The sequence below is a fragment of the Lepisosteus oculatus genome, chromosome 23 (genome assembly GCF_040954835.1).
Source record: "Lepisosteus oculatus isolate fLepOcu1 chromosome 23, fLepOcu1.hap2, whole genome shotgun sequence".
NCBI classification, from domain to species: domain Eukaryota; kingdom Metazoa; phylum Chordata; class Actinopteri; order Semionotiformes; family Lepisosteidae; genus Lepisosteus; species Lepisosteus oculatus.
The window spans coordinates 2,661,856-2,680,133 of NC_090718.1; the positions used below are offsets into that span (position 1 = coordinate 2,661,856).

At 49.3% G+C, this 18,278-nt stretch overlaps 2 protein-coding genes across 2 annotated transcripts; one reads left to right on the forward strand and one right to left on the reverse strand.

The window, feature by feature from the left end:
* Positions 1 to 296: 296 nt before the first annotated feature.
* gnb3a (guanine nucleotide binding protein (G protein), beta polypeptide 3a) lies at positions 297 to 13,105 on the forward strand. Its single transcript, XM_006642358.3, has 10 exons — positions 297 to 588; positions 2,353 to 2,485; positions 3,904 to 4,027; positions 5,443 to 5,588; positions 6,234 to 6,297; positions 6,395 to 6,557; positions 7,709 to 7,775; positions 9,054 to 9,255; positions 9,739 to 9,955; positions 10,438 to 13,105. Exons 3-10 carry the CDS (start codon positions 3,971 to 3,973, stop codon positions 10,542 to 10,544), a joined length of 1,023 nt encoding a protein of 340 aa, XP_006642421.1. The 5' UTR covers positions 297 to 588; positions 2,353 to 2,485; positions 3,904 to 3,970; the 3' UTR covers positions 10,545 to 13,105.
* Positions 13,106 to 13,173: 68 nt separating this feature from the next.
* On the reverse strand, positions 13,174 to 17,655 carry cdca3 (cell division cycle associated 3). Its single transcript, XM_015337879.2, has 6 exons — positions 17,505 to 17,655; positions 16,983 to 17,128; positions 15,957 to 16,080; positions 14,920 to 15,855; positions 14,721 to 14,809; positions 13,174 to 13,543 (listed from the first exon to the last, which is right to left on the reverse strand). The coding sequence occupies exons 2-6, from the start codon at positions 17,118 to 17,120 to the stop codon at positions 13,445 to 13,447; spliced, it is 1,386 nt and encodes a 461-aa protein (XP_015193365.2). The 5' UTR covers positions 17,121 to 17,128; positions 17,505 to 17,655; the 3' UTR covers positions 13,174 to 13,444.
* Positions 17,656 to 18,278: the final 623 nt, after the last annotated feature.

Sequence of the window (18,278 nt, forward strand, 5' to 3'; positions counted from 1 at the left end):
TCGCGATGTCTGTTGTGCCCCAGGCTTCAGTGATCTTCATTTCATTTCTTTTCGGCTGGCCTCTCAACTGCTGAGGACGGATCTGTGCCCGTCTCGAAAGGCGCGCGTTCCCTTTCTGAACTAATTTCAGCCCTTTTTATGGGACAGAGCAACTTCCCCTGCTGTTGCTCTACCCCTTGAAGTCTTTTGACCTTATGACCTGATTCTGGTGAGCAAATCGGTTTACCTCTCTCTCGCTCTTCCTCTCTCTCTCTCTCCGCCCATCCCTCAGTTTTATCCCTTCAGCGCTGATCTCCCTTCATCCCTTCCAATCCCTCGGCCCTCATCTGTTCATCAAAGGCCAGGCGGGGAGAGAGAGAGAGAGAAAGAGAGAGAGACAGAGACGGAGAGAAAGCACGGGATTGCACCGGACTCCTGACCGAAGTCCAGCCGCGACAGAGAAGGAGCTCCCAGTTGCAGCAGCAGAACAGGGCAGAACTCAAAAAGCTAGCGCAAGGGAGACTGCGGAGGGGCAGAGAAACCTAATCAGACAGAGGAGGAGGAGGAGGAGAAGGACAAGAGCAGCACCTTAACCAGAGCAAAGCCCAGGTAAGACCCATTTCAACAGCTTCGCGATTCCAGACGCTCGGACCTCTGTCTTTCCCGCCAGTCCCTCCTAGCCCCAGTCGGACAGTAGCTCTTCTTCTTGTTTCGGCGTGCGGCGCAGTGTATGTGGCATCCGCGCTGGGGCAACGCCAGGCTGATTCGCAGGCGCGCGCCAATAACAAGACCTTAAAGGCGTCGCCGCCCCCCCCAAAGCAGGTTAAATAACGCGCGACGGAAAACCACAACTAGAAAAAAAACAATCCGAATCAACGCGCACAAGCGCTTGTGGAGTCCGGAATAACGAGAGGACAGACTGGATCCGAACGGCCCACGGGGCGAACCAGCCACATCGCCGCTCTTGGGCGCCATGTTGGCGTGCAACCACTGACTCTCGGCAAACTTCCTCACTCGGCAGGGAGGGTCAAGTAGGGGGTTTACAGTGATGGATTGTGGAAGGCAGACTGGATTAGGGGTCTGGTGAACTTGGAAATACAAATACTGTGCTTTTGGACGGTAGTGCCATCCGAGCAGGACAACATAGCACATCACAGACCGCGCAGGACAGGATGTCACGTGTACGTAGACGCAGTCACTTCCAACTTACACTAGGAAGCGCGAAGGCGAGATCAGTTCGACACGAGGGAAGACGCGATCGGCGCTCACAGGGTAGTATAGCGCGGGGAGAGGAGAGGTCAATTAAAGAAAGGACAGCTCGTAACGCTGACGGAAATCGCTTCTCGGCAGGCGTAGCTCATGGCTGAACCAGCGAAGAGTGTCCCGCTACAGCTCCCAGTGTCCTCCGGGGGGATAAAACGCTCGCTGTACCAAACCGAGGTTCCTGCAGAGGATCATGGGGAGTGTCTTTCAGGAGCCCATGAGAAAAATGGGAATGTTTTGAGCGTTTCCTGCCCTCTCTTTCCAGGCTCTCTGAGCCGTTTCCATTTCCTGCCAGCGGTAGAGAGGCTGGCGGAGCTCTTGCTGCTGCTGTGCAATCCCCAGAAAGCAGCCGCCGCTCACAGTCAATGGCCAGTCTAAAACGGTCTCCGGGTGGCAGTGCCTACAGGGCAGCTCCTCATCGCTTCAAGCCAACCACGGGCCGTGCGCGACAGCGCCGCCACCTACTGGGAGGGAACAAGTACTGCGTTCAGTTAGTCTCCCCATCTGTATGAAATATCTGTCTCTCCACCCATCTCTCAGTACCGTAGCGTCCAGCCAGGTCACTCACTCATCTACTTTGACACCTCCTCTCTCCCTGCAGGGTTATGGCACTGTCCTGTCCTGCACTGAGTGTTCCTCTGCCCCTCTTCCACCGAACCATCACCGCCTCTCCCCCTGTAGTGCTCACGTCTGCTGGCGTCTGGTTAGTTAGGCCGAGAGTTCTCTCTGCGCTAATACCCCCCTCCCCTCCCCTCCTTTATCCCCTCGTAAAGAGCAGTCGTCGTCTCTAATCGGATCAGAGGCGGTTTAGCCCAGCGGATCCCCTGCTTGAAATCTCCTGCTGGGCTCTAACGCAGTCTGCCCGCCTCTCTCCCTTCGCTGCTCCGGGCGTTAACGCCCTGGAGGGCAGAGGCCAGCTGAACGGGACCCTCTGTATGTCCCGTCCCAGAGAGGGAGCCCGCCCTGCAGGCCCACCGGCCACCTCCAGCCCACCCACGGCGCCGACCCCGTGCTGCAATTAGTCTGTATCTCCTGCTCGCTGGCTGGGGCGGCCTCTCGTCATCTCTCTCTCTCTTTCTCTCTCTCTGTGTCACTCCAAACAAATTTCAGTCAAATCGCCGAGGGTCACAAGATCGGAGCTGAAAGACAAACAGAGCAGCAGACTGACAGCACAGGACGGCGACGCTGCACAGAGAGAGCTCAGCGATCAACCGCGTGCCTCCCAGTTTCGCCACCGCCGAAGGTAAGAGCGGCTGTTTTCTCTATGGGGCAGTCATTCGGGGGGGGGGAGACAGGAGCTGCTTTGGGTTGAAAGTTTTTTTTTTATGAAGGCGCTGCATAGTGGAAACGCGAAAGGCAGGAAAGACTTCCCGGGTCTCGCAAAGAAGTCGAGAGAGGCCGGAAACGAGGAGTGGGGGGGGGCCCGCCGAGGCCCACCCGGCTCAGTTCGGGCGCGAGATCCCACGCTTTAGCCGAGGGCCTCATCCAGCCGTTTCTTTGCCAGGCGCCTTGTTCCCTTCTCCCACAACCCTTTGTGTACAGACGTGCCTCCCGTTCTCGGCTTTAAATGCCCCCTCCACGCCGTCGCACTTACACGCGACGGGAAACTTCAGGTACGGGCTCGCGTGCAGTTCCCGTATAAGAAGATCCATTGAAACTGAACGTCCAATCCAAACAGGCCAGCGTGGTCAAGTTGACGTGTGGCCGGTCCAATGTTCTGCATTTGCAATCTAAATCTGGTTCTGCTGGAACAATACGGCGCGTTCTGGACCTGGGTCTTACGTGATCGGGTAGTTGCGATTACAAGTGCAGCAAACTACAGCCGAGCCGCGGTAGGGAGACAGGTGTGCGTGTGTGTGTGTGACCTGGCCAATGGGGTTATTTGCATACAGCATGGAAATGAAAGGAAGAGAGAGAAAGGGAGATGGTCAGATCAGCAGAAGGAGATTTAAATCGGCATGCAAATGGGAGAGGGCGAGAGAGAGAAGGGAGTTCATGTCCACAGGCCCACTGGACGCCACAGCACCTGGACATACAGAGACAGCGCCCCGGCTTGACCCTGCACTGACTGAGACGGCGGGGAGGCTGGCAGGACCCGGCCGTGCTCCGCGTGCCCATATTTACAGCGTGCTCCGAGGGTGTGTGCGCGCGTGTGCGTGTGTGTGTGCGCCCAGTCAAATTTTGCAAAGTGGCGCAAGCAGATTTTTTTGGGGGACTGGGAGAACTCGTTTGCAAAGCAAATAAGCCGATTCAGAAGAGGAAAAGGATCGTTTCTCAGCAATAAACAAACGCAGCCGGACAGCAAACACCAAGAGACAGGAGATAAGAGCCCTGTGTTTAGCTTGCAACTGTTGCTTCCTGGGGGAGTTACATCTAATAAAAGTGTCTGGGAAGAAGGAGGCAGGGTGGGGCAGGGGTGAGCACCGCTTCCTCACACCGTTGGGGCTGTGGGTTCAATTCCTGGGGTGCTGTCTGCGTGGAGTTTGCATGTTCTGCCCCTTCTGACAGTTAATTAACTGGTAGGTTAACTAGTTTCGGGAAAATCTGGCCCTGGTGTGAGTGTGTGTTTGTGTCCTGTGATGGGCTGTTTTGAACTTGACTCGGTATCGGACGAAGCAGTTACTGAACACGCACAGATGATTCCAAAACTCTCTTTCCCAGCTCCTTCTTGCACCCGACCTCACTTCCTGTCCATTGCCGGTGGTGACAGCGCCTAGCAACCGTTGCCATGGGAGAAGTGGAGCAGCTTCGGAAAGAGGCAGAGGCCCTGAAACAGCAGATTGCCGTGAGTCCAATTACCTGCTTGACGTTAATTAATCCAACATGGCTCTTGAGCACTCCACAGATAACACTGCTGAGACCAGAGTGTTCAACTGATCAACATCGCACCACACAGAAACTTTGCAATGTCTCCTTAACATCCACAACATGTACAGTTCCTTAATCGGTTACTGATAGATAATGAACATCCTGTTACTGGAGACTTAATTAACACCTAAACGACACTAAATTAATATGGCCAACACAGTCAAGACTGACCCCTCCCCATTTACTCCTCAAACGTGAGATCAGAATGAATCATGAAAAACAAACACCACCTAGCCAGCCTGATTTCATCAATACAAAAACTGTCTCTTGTGCACGTCACTCAAGACCGCATAAGTATAAAGATCCTGTTAGAATCTGATCACGCTGTGCAGTAGCGTGTGATCTGGAATTTAATGATATGACACTGGGTTATTATCTTGTAATGAACAGATAATGCATGAAACCTGAATTGGATGAACTAGGCGTGTCAGTTGTTGAAGCACGATGATTATATCCAGGGTGAGAATCCACTCTCCTCTCCGAAATGTAAATGGTTAGTCCTTTTAGATCTGGTTTTGTAGCACCAAAAGTAGCCTTTCAAACTTAAGGAACACACGGGGATGAACCCAAACAAAAGAGAGGAAGAAATTCTGGGAACTTCAATTCAATCCAACTGGGGAAGACAGACTGACCGATCAGCTCCTACAACTCTTCCTATTAGCAGCTTGTGTATAGTTGACGTGTTGTTGTGATCAGGTTCTGGAAGATCAAGATCAATCCAATTTCAACAACAGGAAAGAAAGGCAGAAAGATTCGATTATCGAATCTCATAATATGTATATATTAATTCCCAATGATGACTCTTGAACAGCTGTGCATATGGATCAACTCTATATGGATTCATTTGGTCTAAAATGGACCTTAAATTCGGCTAGAACTATTGTAGCTGCCACAAAAGATACTCTCGCTTGTAATCATTACTAATGGTCTGGACGATAGTGATCAATCCAATTTCCTTGACAAGTTTATTATTCATTTATTAGATTACTAATAATCTGTGTAATATATGAACGTCTACACAATACCTATCCCAGGAAAGCACAGCAAGTGAAAGCAAGACTTGATCACCCACTTGGCCAGACTATAAATCAAACTAATGGTGAGAAGTTACTTTTCTCCCCTCCTCCCCTGAACGGATCGAGGTGAATTCAAAGCGATGTTCCCTGTGCTGGCAGACTGGAGCAGTGAGGGCAATAGCTGCCGTGCGATTGTAGTGAGGACCGTGATAACAGCAGCCCAGCGGAGGCGCCCGTGCAGGTTACAGAGGCTGGCTCTAGGTCTGCGGTGAGATCGTTTCTGCCGATAACGACGCCGGTGCCAATCGTGTAACAGGACGCCCGGAAAGCCGTGGCAGACACCACCCTGGCGGAGATGGTGGCCGGAACGGAGGTGGTCGGCCGCATCCAGATGAGAACCAGGAAGACGCTGAGAGGCCATCTGGCGAAGATCTACGCCATGCACTGGGCTACCGACTCCAGGTACAACACCTGCAGCAGCCTGTGTGACTACATACACACCTGTGTCATCAGTCTCTCTACAGGCACACTGCACATAGACCTGCCTGTGTGAGCATACAGTATATATACACACACACCTGTGTCATCAGTCTCTCTACAGGCACACTGCACCTAGACCAGCCTGTGTGAGCATATATACACATACACACCTGTGTCATCAGTCTCTCTACAGGCACACTGCACCTAGACCAGCCTGTGTGAGCATACAGTATACACACACACACACCTGTGTCATCAGTCTCTCTACAGGCACACTGCACCTAGACCAGCCTGTGTGAGCATAAATACACACACACCTGTGTCATCAGTCTCTCCACATGCACACTCCCACAGACCCTAGGAACCAGGTATAAAGGAGCAGTCTATACACACATTCTCTACATACTGTACTCAGTCTGTGTGCAGCTACCTCTCTTTTTATACAAAAATATCTACTGAAATCTTTTTCCGCCCGCTAGTTGGACTCCGCTCTGTGTATTCATTGGTGCCTGACTTTACCCATGACGACCGAACTCGGAAACTCACTCCACAGTTCTCTCCCGCGGCGCGTTGGCCGAGCAGTTCACAGTTGTGTATCTAGATCATCCCCCCTTCTGTCTCCTCCAGGTTGCTGGTCAGTGCATCCCAGGATGGAAAACTGATCGTGTGGGACAGCTACACCACTAACAAGGTACAGAGATCCAGATCTCTCTCTCTCATTGCGTTATCCTCACTCTAGCCCAGACCTGCATTAACATTCACTCACTTGCTCGCTCGCTCTCTCTCAGGTCAACGCAATCCCTCTCAAGTCCTCCTGGGTAATGACGTGTGCCTACGCCCCCTCAGGGAACTTCGTGGCCTGTGGGGGGCTGGACAACATGTGCTCCATCTACAACCTGAAGACCCGAGAGGGCAACGTCAAAGTCAGCCGCGAGCTGGCCGCGCACACGGGTACCGTTCCTGCTCACCAACACCCCAGCCGTTTCAAGCGCAACACGGTTTTTAACATTTCCCGTTTTAGGAAGAAACGGCATTGATAGCTTTTAATCCAGTAGGATCATGGCTCTCCACTTCTAGACTACTTACTTGTTAACTGTGCCTGCAGATCACGCTGAAACGTTGCTGGGGGGAAACACCTGCTGCACAACCTGTACCTATTCGCTCGTCCATCACAGCACATCAGTCATTACAGGGACTAGTGAGCAGGAAGGGCCGCAAAACATCTCCAACTCGTGAAAACTCTCACTCTCGCCCACAGGGATACCAGGGGTCTGCAGCAACATTAGCAACCATACAGCACTTTCACCAAGTTCCCGATTTTGTGCTGAATTTGAAATGAGAACAATTTTACTATGCCACTTTAAGCCATGAACTGACTGATTAATTATAGGGGTTGTCACATAAAGTAACCGGTCGACCAGTAGCACAGGTCAGATATCCCTGCTCATGAACTCCATCATTAGTCACCACCTGCACTCAAACACAGAACTCAACAACTTGAACGGCTCACCAGTCAACACTATAATGCATTACCTCTTTACCTTAATCACACAAGTCAAAATCAGTCTACACAGGGTCTAACGTACCAGGGTGACTCCGTCCTTGAACACAATTTTAAGCAAGTAACTCATCAACCCATACAGACACCCGATTAGACTCAAATCGAACACATTGAATGTTCATGAACAAACATGGACTTGCCTGACACCTCTTTCACACAATCAACCAGTGCAGGCAGAGCAGTAGTGTCCTTAACTCATTAGATTGTTTACCAATCACCTTACAGGTCAGCTGGCCACACACTTGAGCTCAATACAGTTCATTGACGTATTAGCATACTGCTTAATGAACACTAAGCAGACAGTCAGACAGTACTAATCAAGATGAGCTGCAAGCTGGGCGCCCACACTGTTCAATTAGTAGCAACTGAAACACTTCTGGATTAACTAACTAATGGATCACCCATCCAACACACAATTCCAATTACCTGTAAAAGCTGAAGGTATTGAACGACTGCCAGTGTGTCCAGATAAAGTAATACATCTCGAATAGTGCCTGCAATATGAACAGTTACCACTCACACAGTCTCCCTCTTGCTCCAGGATACCTGTCCTGCTGTCGCTTCCTCAATGACAACGAGATCGTCACCAGCTCTGGAGACACCACCTGGTGAGCATGCTGGCCTGCTTACCCCATCAGCTCAGCTGATCACCTCATTTAGAGCTCACAGGTGTCATCGTGGCTCAGACAGGACAGGTCTTGCCTGTTCCAGCACAGCACAGCACAGGGGTGTCTGATTTCGGTTTAACAAAGTGACTTAAATTTGTCCTCCCCCCAGTGTGTCTGATGAGAATACAGGACAGCTCAGAAACCACAATACAGAGCACAACTGTATATTCTTGACCTCTTACATCCAAACTCTCCTTTGACTGTGATCAGGAATACCCGTTGGTTGTTGAAGAAATAAGCAGGTTATACATTCAGTTAGGAAAACTCTGATCCTTATGGGCTGAAACTGAGATACTGGTCCTAAATGATCTCTAAACCAGTTCATTTACATCACCTGCTTCACTGATTGCTATTAATTAGTTCTGAGCCTTTATAAACTCTCCTTTCCATATTTCCAGACTCCCTGCTCCCAATTACAGATCTTTAATAACCCACCTGGGCCTTGATTGTCCCCATCCATACCTGGGTTCAATTACTGGTTTGTCAGCAGCTATTTTGGCTCAGCGACTACGCCTGGACCCCCAGTAAGAGCCAAAATGGTCACCTTCTACGAAAGAGACTACACATCTGAGCTCGTAATAACCTAAAGCTGATTATAATTGGCTTAATTGGACCCCTTTAACAGCTTCTCCCCAGAATTTCAGGATCTCATTCTTTAAAGAGAACTACAGTTACACCAGTTGTTCCAGTACAGGGGTTAAATAACCCTGTGCCTTTCATATCCTGGTGTCAGCCCCAATGTGGCCTTCTCTTCCAAATGCCGAAAACGCTGAGTTCATTGCTCTGAATTCAATGAACAATTTTTGGATGATAAAGTCTCTTTACTTCTTTACAGTATGTCTTAAGGTCGATAATATTACGAGATCCATCTAGCCATATTCATCCAATTCAGGGTCGTGGGGGAGCTGGAGCCTTTCCATCTCAGGGCAGACAGACACACACACTCACACCAGGGCCAGTATTCCCACAAGCGAGATAACCCGTCAGCATGTCTTTGGACTGTGGGAGGAAACCGGAGCACCCGGAGGAAAAGCCATACAAACACAGGGAGAACTTCCAAACTCCGGGCACGAGGCACTCCAGAAATTGAACCCAGGACCCCAGAGCTGCAAGCCACCATGCCCCCCGATATCATGAGCTCTCCCCCGCGAGAGCTGAGGCAGTGCTTGGAGTAACACCTAACCGCGCACACCGAATCCCTACGTCTCTCCGCCGCAGTGCCCTGTGGGACATCGAGACGGGGACGCAGAAGACGATTTTCACGGGACACACGGGGGACTGCATGAGTCTGGCCGTGTCCCCGGACTTCAACCTCTTCATCTCGGGGGCCTGCGACTCCTCTGCCAAGCTGTGGGACGTACGCGAGGGCACCTGCCGACAGACCTTCACGGGCCACGAGTCCGACATCAACGCCATCTGTGTGAGTGGCCTAGTGCGGGGCTGATGGGATTCCGGCCCGTCTCGGAATGAGCCCAGGGCTTGAGCTCTTACCTGTACGTCTCTCGCTGCCTTTTCCCCCGCTCTCTCCCATTGGGAACTCCCTCTGTGTGAGCGATCAAGCACAGGGATAACGAGTCTTCCACCCATCTTGGAATCGGTCTACGGTCAAGCCCTTTGTTGTACGCCTCTAGTGCTCCCTCCTTCCCAGTTCTTTCCCAGTGGGAACCCTTTCTGCGCGAGTGGTCGAGAGTGGTGGGGTGACAAGACTCCCTGTCCATTTTGGAATTATTCCAGGGTTCGAGCTCTTACCCTTACATCTCTCTCCCTGCCTTTCTCCCAGCTCTTCCCCAGTGGGAACTCCCTCTGCGGGAGCGAAAAGGAATAACGGGTCTTCCACCCGTCTTGGAAACGCTCTAGGGTTCGAGCCCTTACATGTACGTCTCTCCCCCTGCCTCCCTCCCAGTTCTTCCCCAACGGCAACGCCATCTGCACGGGCTCTGACGACGCCACCTGCAAGCTCTTCGACCTGCGCGCCGACCAGGAGCTGATCGGCTTTTCCCACGAGAGCATCATCTGCGGGATCACCTCCATTGCCATGTCCCGCAGCGGCCGGCTGATCCTGGCCGGGTATGACGACTTCAACTGCAACATCTGGGACACCCTCAAGGCTGAGAGAGTGGGTGAGTGGCCAGCTGTCTGCTGGGCTGATACTGGGGCCGTTACTAATTGCCCTATGTCAGTTTCAGGGTGACACATTATTCTTTTTGTGTTAGACATATCTCTACGGTCTGTGTCTGGTTCTCTCTGTGGTCTATATAATTCTCATTGTGCAAGATGCCGCTCTGAGATATATGAATCTGTCTGTGTACTATAATACATGTCTCTAGGATCTATAATAGGGTCTGTATTAAACAGTATTAGGTGTTTCTCTAGTGTCTATATTAGGGTCTGTCTTAATCTCTCCTTGTTAGGTGTGTCTCCAGGGTCTATATGAGGTTCTGTATTAATCTCTCTGTTAGGTGTGTCTCTAGGGTCTATATTAGGGTCTGTATTCGTCTCTCTGTTTGAGGAGTGTCCCTGGTTTCTATATTAGAATCTGTAGTTTTGTGTTAACGTTATAGACAATGATGCCTATCAAGCAATCCCCCTCCTTCTCCCCCAGGTGTTCTGTCTGGTCATGACAACCGTGTGAGCTGTATCGGAGTGACCTCAGACGGAATGGCTGCCTGCACAGGATCATGGGACAGCTTCCTGAAAATCTGGAACTAGGAATGTTGCAGTATGGAGAGGAGGAAAGGGAGAGAGAGAGAGATAAATACCGACAGAGAGAGAAAGAGGGGCAGAATAGGTAGAAGCTAGTCTGTCGGAAGACAATATTTAAGTTTATGCAAATGAGTTATAGGAACAGACAGACGAGAGGACAGAAGCCATAGTGAGGAAAGAATTGAGATAGAGACAGTGGGTCTGAGTTTGCTCACCTGGAGACAGACGGGGGTAGACAATGTCAGTCTTGAAGCAGTCAGCCTGTCTGTTTTGTCTGTCTCTCTTCCCTCTCACTCTCTGCAAGACCTGTTACCGAGCAATGAAACAGCCCGATTCTGCATCTGTATTTATTGTCATTAATGGTAGCGTGCGTGCTTTTCAGGGAAAGACTGATCTCGAATACGGACCGCAATACGGAAACAAAGTATACATAACAAATGGCTAAATAATGGGAAAACAATTAGCAATATTTTTTAAAATAAGAAACTCATAAATCGTTTCTATTTTTAGAGTTATGTAAATGATTTTAACACTTGTAACTTGAAGGATCTTTAGAGAAATGCTTTTTTTTCATTAACCTTTGATTGTACTGTTAGTTTTCTTGTTATTTATTGGACTTATTTAATTGATTTTTTTTAGCTTACAGAAACAAATATACAACACAAGCTTATGTATCTGCAAATTGGAACCCATACTGTAAAACTGATGCACACTGGGACTCATTCTGGTGTCTGTTAAGGTTTGCAATACTTTATGAGACGTCTGTTTTTCTTCAAGAGGAAAATTAAGAAAAAAACACCCTGTTCATTGGTAATTAAGTTATAAAATAGAAAGAAGTCATTGTTTTACTGGTTGTGAACCGATTTTTCAAATATATTAAGGTTAAGAGTTTTATTGTCATTAAGGCTGACAGGCAATAAGCAAATGTAATTAAACATGCAATCATATGCCAATGATTTTACAGCTGATCAACAAAACACCATCTGCAGGTGGCTTCCCTTAAAACTTGGAAGTGTGTGTTCGCCGACGAATTTGAATTTAGTCTTCATGTTGTTTTGCAGTTCCTATTTTAAATCGTGATTTTCAGACACGTTTTCTAGACATGCAAGTTACAACTCCCAGAAGACAGTGGGAAGGAGGGCTACAATGGATTATGGGAAATGTTCTTCTCAGCCAAACTGGTTTTTTTAATGTATACATTTGTCCAGCCATATATCTTACTAATAATATACGATTTACCTCTATCAAGTAGGTGTTGCTGTCCTGCTATTTTTCATTCAAGCACAACGCTTAATGCTCCAATTACAATAATTAATGGCTTCCAGATGGGGGTTACACAGTGGTGGTGGTGGAGGGGAGTAAAACACTATATAAGTATTAGGAATTATTATTAATCGGAGTGACTCTACAGGCTAGTGTTGCTTGAAAGAGATTCTGATTATCCAGAACTGGATATATACAGTATACACCCTGATACAGGCGTATGCATCTTTTCTACCTCAATTGCTCTACACGGACTCTCTCTGGGTTACGCAACATTCATCTTATATCATTTTAACTGTAAAATAAAAAACAAAAATCAAATCTGCAGCAGAGGTATGTGCGGAGGTGGGAGCTACATAACATCTTTTAAATCCATGACGCGTTCGTGATGTTTCGACGGCCATCAGCATTATTGAATGATCCGGTCGCTCACTTCATGCCCGAATACAGTGAAACTGTATTATTACAAAATGTGAGTGAAACAGGGCTGGAAAAAAAAAAGGTTAAAAACTCCCGGATTGCCCAAATCTGAAATTGCAAACCCGCACCCAAGAGTGAAAATCCACTTTTTGAAACATAGCGTTTAACATGTGCTGTGCATTCTGGGTAATTCACCCCCCCCTTTCCCCTTTGACCTCCAAATCTTGAGATGTGCTTAGATCTGGGCCTCTCTCTCCCTTTCCACAGCTTCCATTTTCTCTCGCTAGCGAAACTGCTGGTAGCTCTCAAACTCGGTTGTCTCCTTTCCTCCTCACCTGCTCCCGCCCCTCTTCCTCTGGGCTTTCCTTCCTGGTCTCCTGGGCATCTATTCTTCCAACTCATCCCAAATTCTTCCACCGGGCGAGAAAGATTAGGCCGGCTGTTGCCAACACATGAGACTGTCGTCAACTAAACTGGTTCATTAACCCGCGAGCAGGAAGTCGCACAATTCTCCCCTTCCACCTTAATCCATCTCACTGCTGTGGGTTTTTCAAGTCTTCTTTCCTACAGCTAATGATCTTTCACTTAATTCTCCGTTTTACAAAAATGGATTTCAGTGCACACACCAGGGAGCAATTTGCACCAGGCCTTATGGCTTTTGAAATTGATATTTTCGGGTTCACTTAAACCACCAATGTACTGCTTGTCGCAGGAGTTAAGGATCGATTGTAAATAAAGGCACAGAAATCCGCAGAGCCACAAAACAGACTGCCCCTACCTTGCCTGTAAACACTATGGGGGGGGGGCGCTTTTACAACTTCTCAGATATTTGTTTCTGAATGTTGTTACCACTGGTTCTTTTCAATTAAACTAGACCTGCATCACAGTGTGTGGCAATGTGTGTGACTGCTTCTGAAGAGGCCGGACACGAGGTGCAGGCAAGTCGAAACGGTCAATCTCGGAAGGAGTTTATTTACAGGATTTGTTTATTTACAACTCGAATTAAAAAGACAAAGACTGACTTGACACAGAGAAAGATCCCAGCAAAGGCAGTGGGAGAGAATCAGGACGCACAGAGCTACGACTAACAGGACTTCTTGATAAAGAGCAGAACATATTTAGAGACGTGGATGTGGAGGCCAAGAGCTTGTGTAGTGTTAATGACAGAGGGGCACACCTCTGTCTCCCCATCAGGCACTATCTGTTCATCTTTCTCTCCCCGACTACCTCATCCGATTCTCCTTATTCAGTGTTGCAGCCTGACTGTGCCTGTCAGGGGTGACCCTTCCTTCTCTGACCAGCAGAGGGGGCTGTTTCTTCATCTGAAAACAGGGAAAGAGCACAGTGTTCACTGTTAGCACAGCCCTGTAATCACATGTAACGAACAAAACCTAAGGCATTGGTAGACCTGCAGATCTCCAGTCCTAGTTCTGGAGGACCACGGTCTCCAGATTTTCAGTCCAGCTGAGCTCGTAACCCAAATGAGCTCTTTTTTTTTTTTGCTTAACCGGACCAGTTTAACAGCTCCAGCCAGGTCTTCAGGTGTTTATAATTTAAAGAGATCTGTTTTACAGGTTCTTTTTTAAAAAGTCCATTTGCATACATGTTCATTTCCTGTAGTCGTTATCTTCATGCACTAGACGGGCAGTTTTTAGTGATGTGATCTTCACAATTGTAGCCAGCTGTGTGGTTATTGTAAGTTCACTGCATTTTGGACTGAAGGACTTTACTGAACATTTTTAGATAGCCCGACACAAGAACGAAAAGCACAGGGAGCCTGATCTAGAGAATATGGCAGCCTAGTTCAAGAACTTCCAACCTTGGGCCTGGAGAGCCCTGACTGACTTATTCTTGCAGCTCACCCTTCATCACCTGTTATTGAAAACCGAGTAACTTGTTGCTCAAGTTGCTCAATTAAACAAGTAATATTTTGCTGAAAGGGAACACTGTTCCATGAGGGCTGAAGGATATTTTGATCTTTGCTAACAAACATTTCTGAATTACTTAATTGATCACAGAGATAAGGCTCTCCAGGAACGGAGTATGAAGCCTCTGCTTTTTTACTACTGGAAGTTACTCGTCCTCCAAACTCTCAAATCACAAGGATTAGGCAAAACGAAAACCTCCTGGTATTTCCTATTCCCGTGGGACCAGTTCTGTGACTAATTCCTGTGAGAAGCAAATGGTCTTGTCCCCAGGGTGAGGTATGTTGTGAACGGACCAGCAACTGATGAAACTGAGAGAAACTCAAGAAGAGAGATTTCCAACCCTAGTCCTGAAGAGTCCTCATCGCGATCAGGCGATTTGTTAAATCAAGTATGTTAAAGATCATTAAGGACTGGGGTTACAGACCCCTGGAGTCACTGGACCGGGCCTCTCCGGGACCAGGGTTGGTGAAATCTGTCCTCAGCAGGTAACCAGAAGCATAACTCTGGTTCAAAACCAAAATATGGCCTGCCGACTCTGAGCTATGGTGTGGGACAGCAGTCCAAGAGTTACCTGCAGCGGTCTTTCCCGAGGTGAGTTGGTCTCTTTCAGAATCTGCAGTGGAGAGCGGCCCTCACCCAGCAGCACTTTGGTAGTCTTCTCTGAGAGAGAGAGAGAAACGGAGACAGTGGTTATCACGGGCATACTTGCCTGCTGCCTGCAGCAGACACACATGACGGTCAGAGTCCCTGGACACTTCCTGATCCCCCACCTTTCTTGCAACGTGACGCCCGGTCCTTAACGCCACTCCCAGCATGCTTTGCTCCCCGATGTCCCGCCGTGGCCCTGTCTGGCGTTCGGTTCGAATCCTGTGGGACCGCCCTGTGGCTCTCTGGGGGGACCCCCTTCCCCGTTACCCCAAAACCCGACCTCAGCCACTGTGGCCGCAAGGCGAGGTGACCATCTTGACAGCCGGCGGGTTTCCCGCCTTCCGCCTTCGCCACGTCAGAGCCGACCCCGGAATTGTCGGGACGTTGGGATGCCAGGTGCGGCTCCGTTTCACAGCTTTGGGGTTCTGCACCAGAGACCGTGGCATTTCTTGGAGAAGTTGAGCTTGGAAGAGGGGGAGCCTCCTCTTCCCCGTTTTGGGGCACACTCTGCTGGAGGCCGCTACCAAAGGGGGGGCAGGACTCAAGGTGTAACCCCATTTCTTGGCTTTGAGGCTGCTCACACCCCGACTCGGATGACTCGTTCCCCTCCCTGGGCACCCCGTCTTTGGTCTCTCTCCCGCCACACTCCATGAGCTCCCCTATTTCTGGTCCTGCAGGCTCTCCCATTGGCTCAGGGTTTTCCATCTTGTCTGGTTCAGGACTGTTCAGCACATGAGATGTCTGTAGAACTCCGGCATCAATTCCCAAGCTTCCCGGCAGGAGGGGTGTCTGGAAACGAGGAACGTCTTTCGCGGGCGAGCCGCAACCGAATCGGGAGGGCTCACGGCACACTTGTGCCCCCGCCTGTAGGTTTTGGGGTACGGCCCCCGGAGAATCCAGTTGGGGGGTTTCAGAAAGGGCCGGTGGGGCCACAAAGGGCTCGTCCTGCACCCCAGGGTAGGGATCTCGTGGGACCGTTTTGGGGGCGCCCTCCTCTGCCCTGCCTTCCTCGTCGAGGAAGAGATCGTTCAGCCGCCGAACGAAGGAGGTCACCGTAGCTGAAATGGAGAGATAACGGTGTCTATTACCACTGCACACACACAGAGTGATTTTGCCATCTCCCCGCCCCCGTCCTTCCTCAACAGTGGTACACTCCTACCTGCCATGATATCTTTCATCGGGGTGCGGGAAATACCAAGCGTGGGGGAGCGGGGGTCGTCTTCCAGGACTGCACCCTCAGAGAGCCCCCCCCTCACAGGGGTGAGGCTGCTGACAGCACCCACCTGAAACACAGAAGGAACCCTGTACTGCACACCTTTCAGGTCTTCTGGGCTTCACTTAAATTCAGCTAATTAATGCCTTTAGAGGCATAAGGTGTCAAGATCAACGTGATCTGAAGGACACAAGGTTACAAACAAGATGCTGTTCATCCCCATGATATTCAATCGTTCCTTAAAGGATGTGAGGGTATCAGCTTCGACAACAGGGCTGGGGTGCATGTTTCCATTGTCCCACAACCCTTTGAGGAAAAAACTGCATCCTTTACAAGAAGACCCATACGCAGTATAGAATACCTGTGTCACTGTCCCGCTTCTATCACCTGGACCTGAGACCCATCAGCAGTATATAATACCTGAGTCACTGTCCTGCTTCTATCACCTGTATCAGAGACCCATCAGCAGTATATAATACCTGAGTCACTGTCCTGCTTCTCTCACCTGTATCAGAGACCCATCAGCAGTATAGAATACCTGTGTCACTGTCCTGCTTCTCTCACCTGGACCTGAGACCCATCAGCAGTATAGAATACCTGTGTCACTGTCCTGCTTCTCTCACCTGGACCTGAGACCCATCAGCAGTATAGAATACCTGAGTCACTGTCCTGCTTCTATCACCTGTATCAGAGACCCATCAGCAGTATATAATACCTGAGTCACTGTCCTGCTTCTCTCACCTGTATCAGAGACCCATCAGCAGTATAGAATACCTGTGTCACTGTCCTGCTTCTCTCACCAGGACCTGAGACCCATCAGCAGTATAGAATACCTGTGTCACTGTCCTGCTTCTATCACCTGGACCTGAGACCCATCAACAGTATAGAATACCTGTGTCACTGTCCTGCTTCTCTCACCTGGACCTGAGACCCAGCAATAGGAAATACCTGCCCCTATCCTGCTTCTCTCACCTGGATCGGTGTTCTGTCAATACCAGCACTGGGGGAGCGAGGGTCGATCACGCTCTGAAGGTGCTTGTTCCTCACGGGCCGGCTGGGGGGCTCCAGTTTGGGTGTTGCCACAGCGACCTTGCTCTCGCTGGTGCCCATTTTGACCTCTGATCCAATTCAAAACAAGGACAGAGCACCTTAATGTGCAGTAAAGAGAGTCGGAGTCCAGACGCAGCACAACCACTTCGTACCGCTCAACCGTAAAGAGACTCAAGGCAGGAGTGTTTCTTCAGTATAAGTATTAGGAAAATGACACTTTTCTGAAAGATACACAAAAAGACAGCCTGCAGTTTACACGTAAACTCTAACACAGCTACACAACAGTTTATTTTCGCAGGACCTTGGTCATTCGACAACCTGATCGCATTTATCTTCTCAATCTCAGTCTGAAAAGAGACTTGCGTTGCTTGTCTCATTTTGCTTTTGATTAGCGTCTGTTCTGCAAAACATGTCTATTTATTGGTCTCTTTTTGCCATATTTACCTGGTTTTCCCCTTGCTTCTTCTGTTACCCGTTCGCGTGACTCCCAACCTGTAGACTACTCACACGCCACGGTCAGATAACTCCACAGTCCCTAGAATTTCTCTCTGTTACCACACAAATAAAGCTCTCTGCCTTTTTTGAATTCGCGGAACGTTACATCCTGCTTTTTTCAAACCGGCCAATCGTAGTCCGGTCCCGCCCCTCTTCACAACCCGATTGGCTGCAACTGGAAGATCGACGACTCTCTTTGGGACAGGGAACGCCCCACTTCAGCTCCAGCCCCGCCCCGCCTTTGCGGCTGTTGCGCAAGCCCTTGTAGAGACTCGCAGCCATTTTGGCTCAAAGCAGATTTAGGAGGGGGCAATATGAGCCAAAATGGCGACAAGAAACTCCGGAGATCGACAGTCAAGTTAAACATGCGAAAAACCTTAATCACCTTAATAAGTCGTTAGACATTTGATTCTGTATTTTCAAAAACTAGGTTTTCCATCACTCCAAGAATTTTGTATTTGCAAACCCAAGAGAGATTCAACAGCCACCACATTTACACTTAAATAATAATAATAATAATAATAATAATAATAATTGCTTACACTTATATAGCTCTTTTCTGGACACTCCACTCAAAGTGCTTTACAGGTAATGGGGATCCCCTCCACCACCACCAGTGTGCAGCCCCACCTGGATGATGCGACGGCAGCCATTGTGCACCAGATCACTCCCCACACACCAGCTCTCAGTGGGGAGGAGAGCAGAATGATGTGCCAATTCATA

Excerpts from the sequence above, each read along its gene's own strand:
- gnb3a (XM_006642358.3), top strand. The coding sequence starts at position 3,971 with ATGGGAGAAGTGGAGCAGCTTCGGAAAGAGGCAGAGGCCCTGAAACAG. Across the intron at positions 6,298-6,394 it reads ACAGCTACACCACTAACAAG|GTCAACGCAATCCCTCTCAA; the intron begins GTACAGAGATCC and ends GCTCTCTCTCAG. Across the intron at positions 7,776-9,053 it reads AGCTCTGGAGACACCACCTG|TGCCCTGTGGGACATCGAGA; the intron begins GTGAGCATGCTG and ends TCTCCGCCGCAG.
- cdca3 (XM_015337879.2), bottom strand. The coding sequence starts at position 17,120 with ATGGGCACCAGCGAGAGCAAGGTCGCTGTGGCAACACCCAAACTGGAG. Across the intron at positions 16,081-16,982 it reads TTGACAGAACACCGATCCAG|GTGGGTGCTGTCAGCAGCCT; the intron begins GTGAGAGAAGCA and ends TCTGTGTTTCAG. Across the intron at positions 14,810-14,919 it reads GGCGTCACGTTGCAAGAAAG|AGAAGACTACCAAAGTGCTG; the intron begins GTGGGGGATCAG and ends TCTCTCTCTCAG.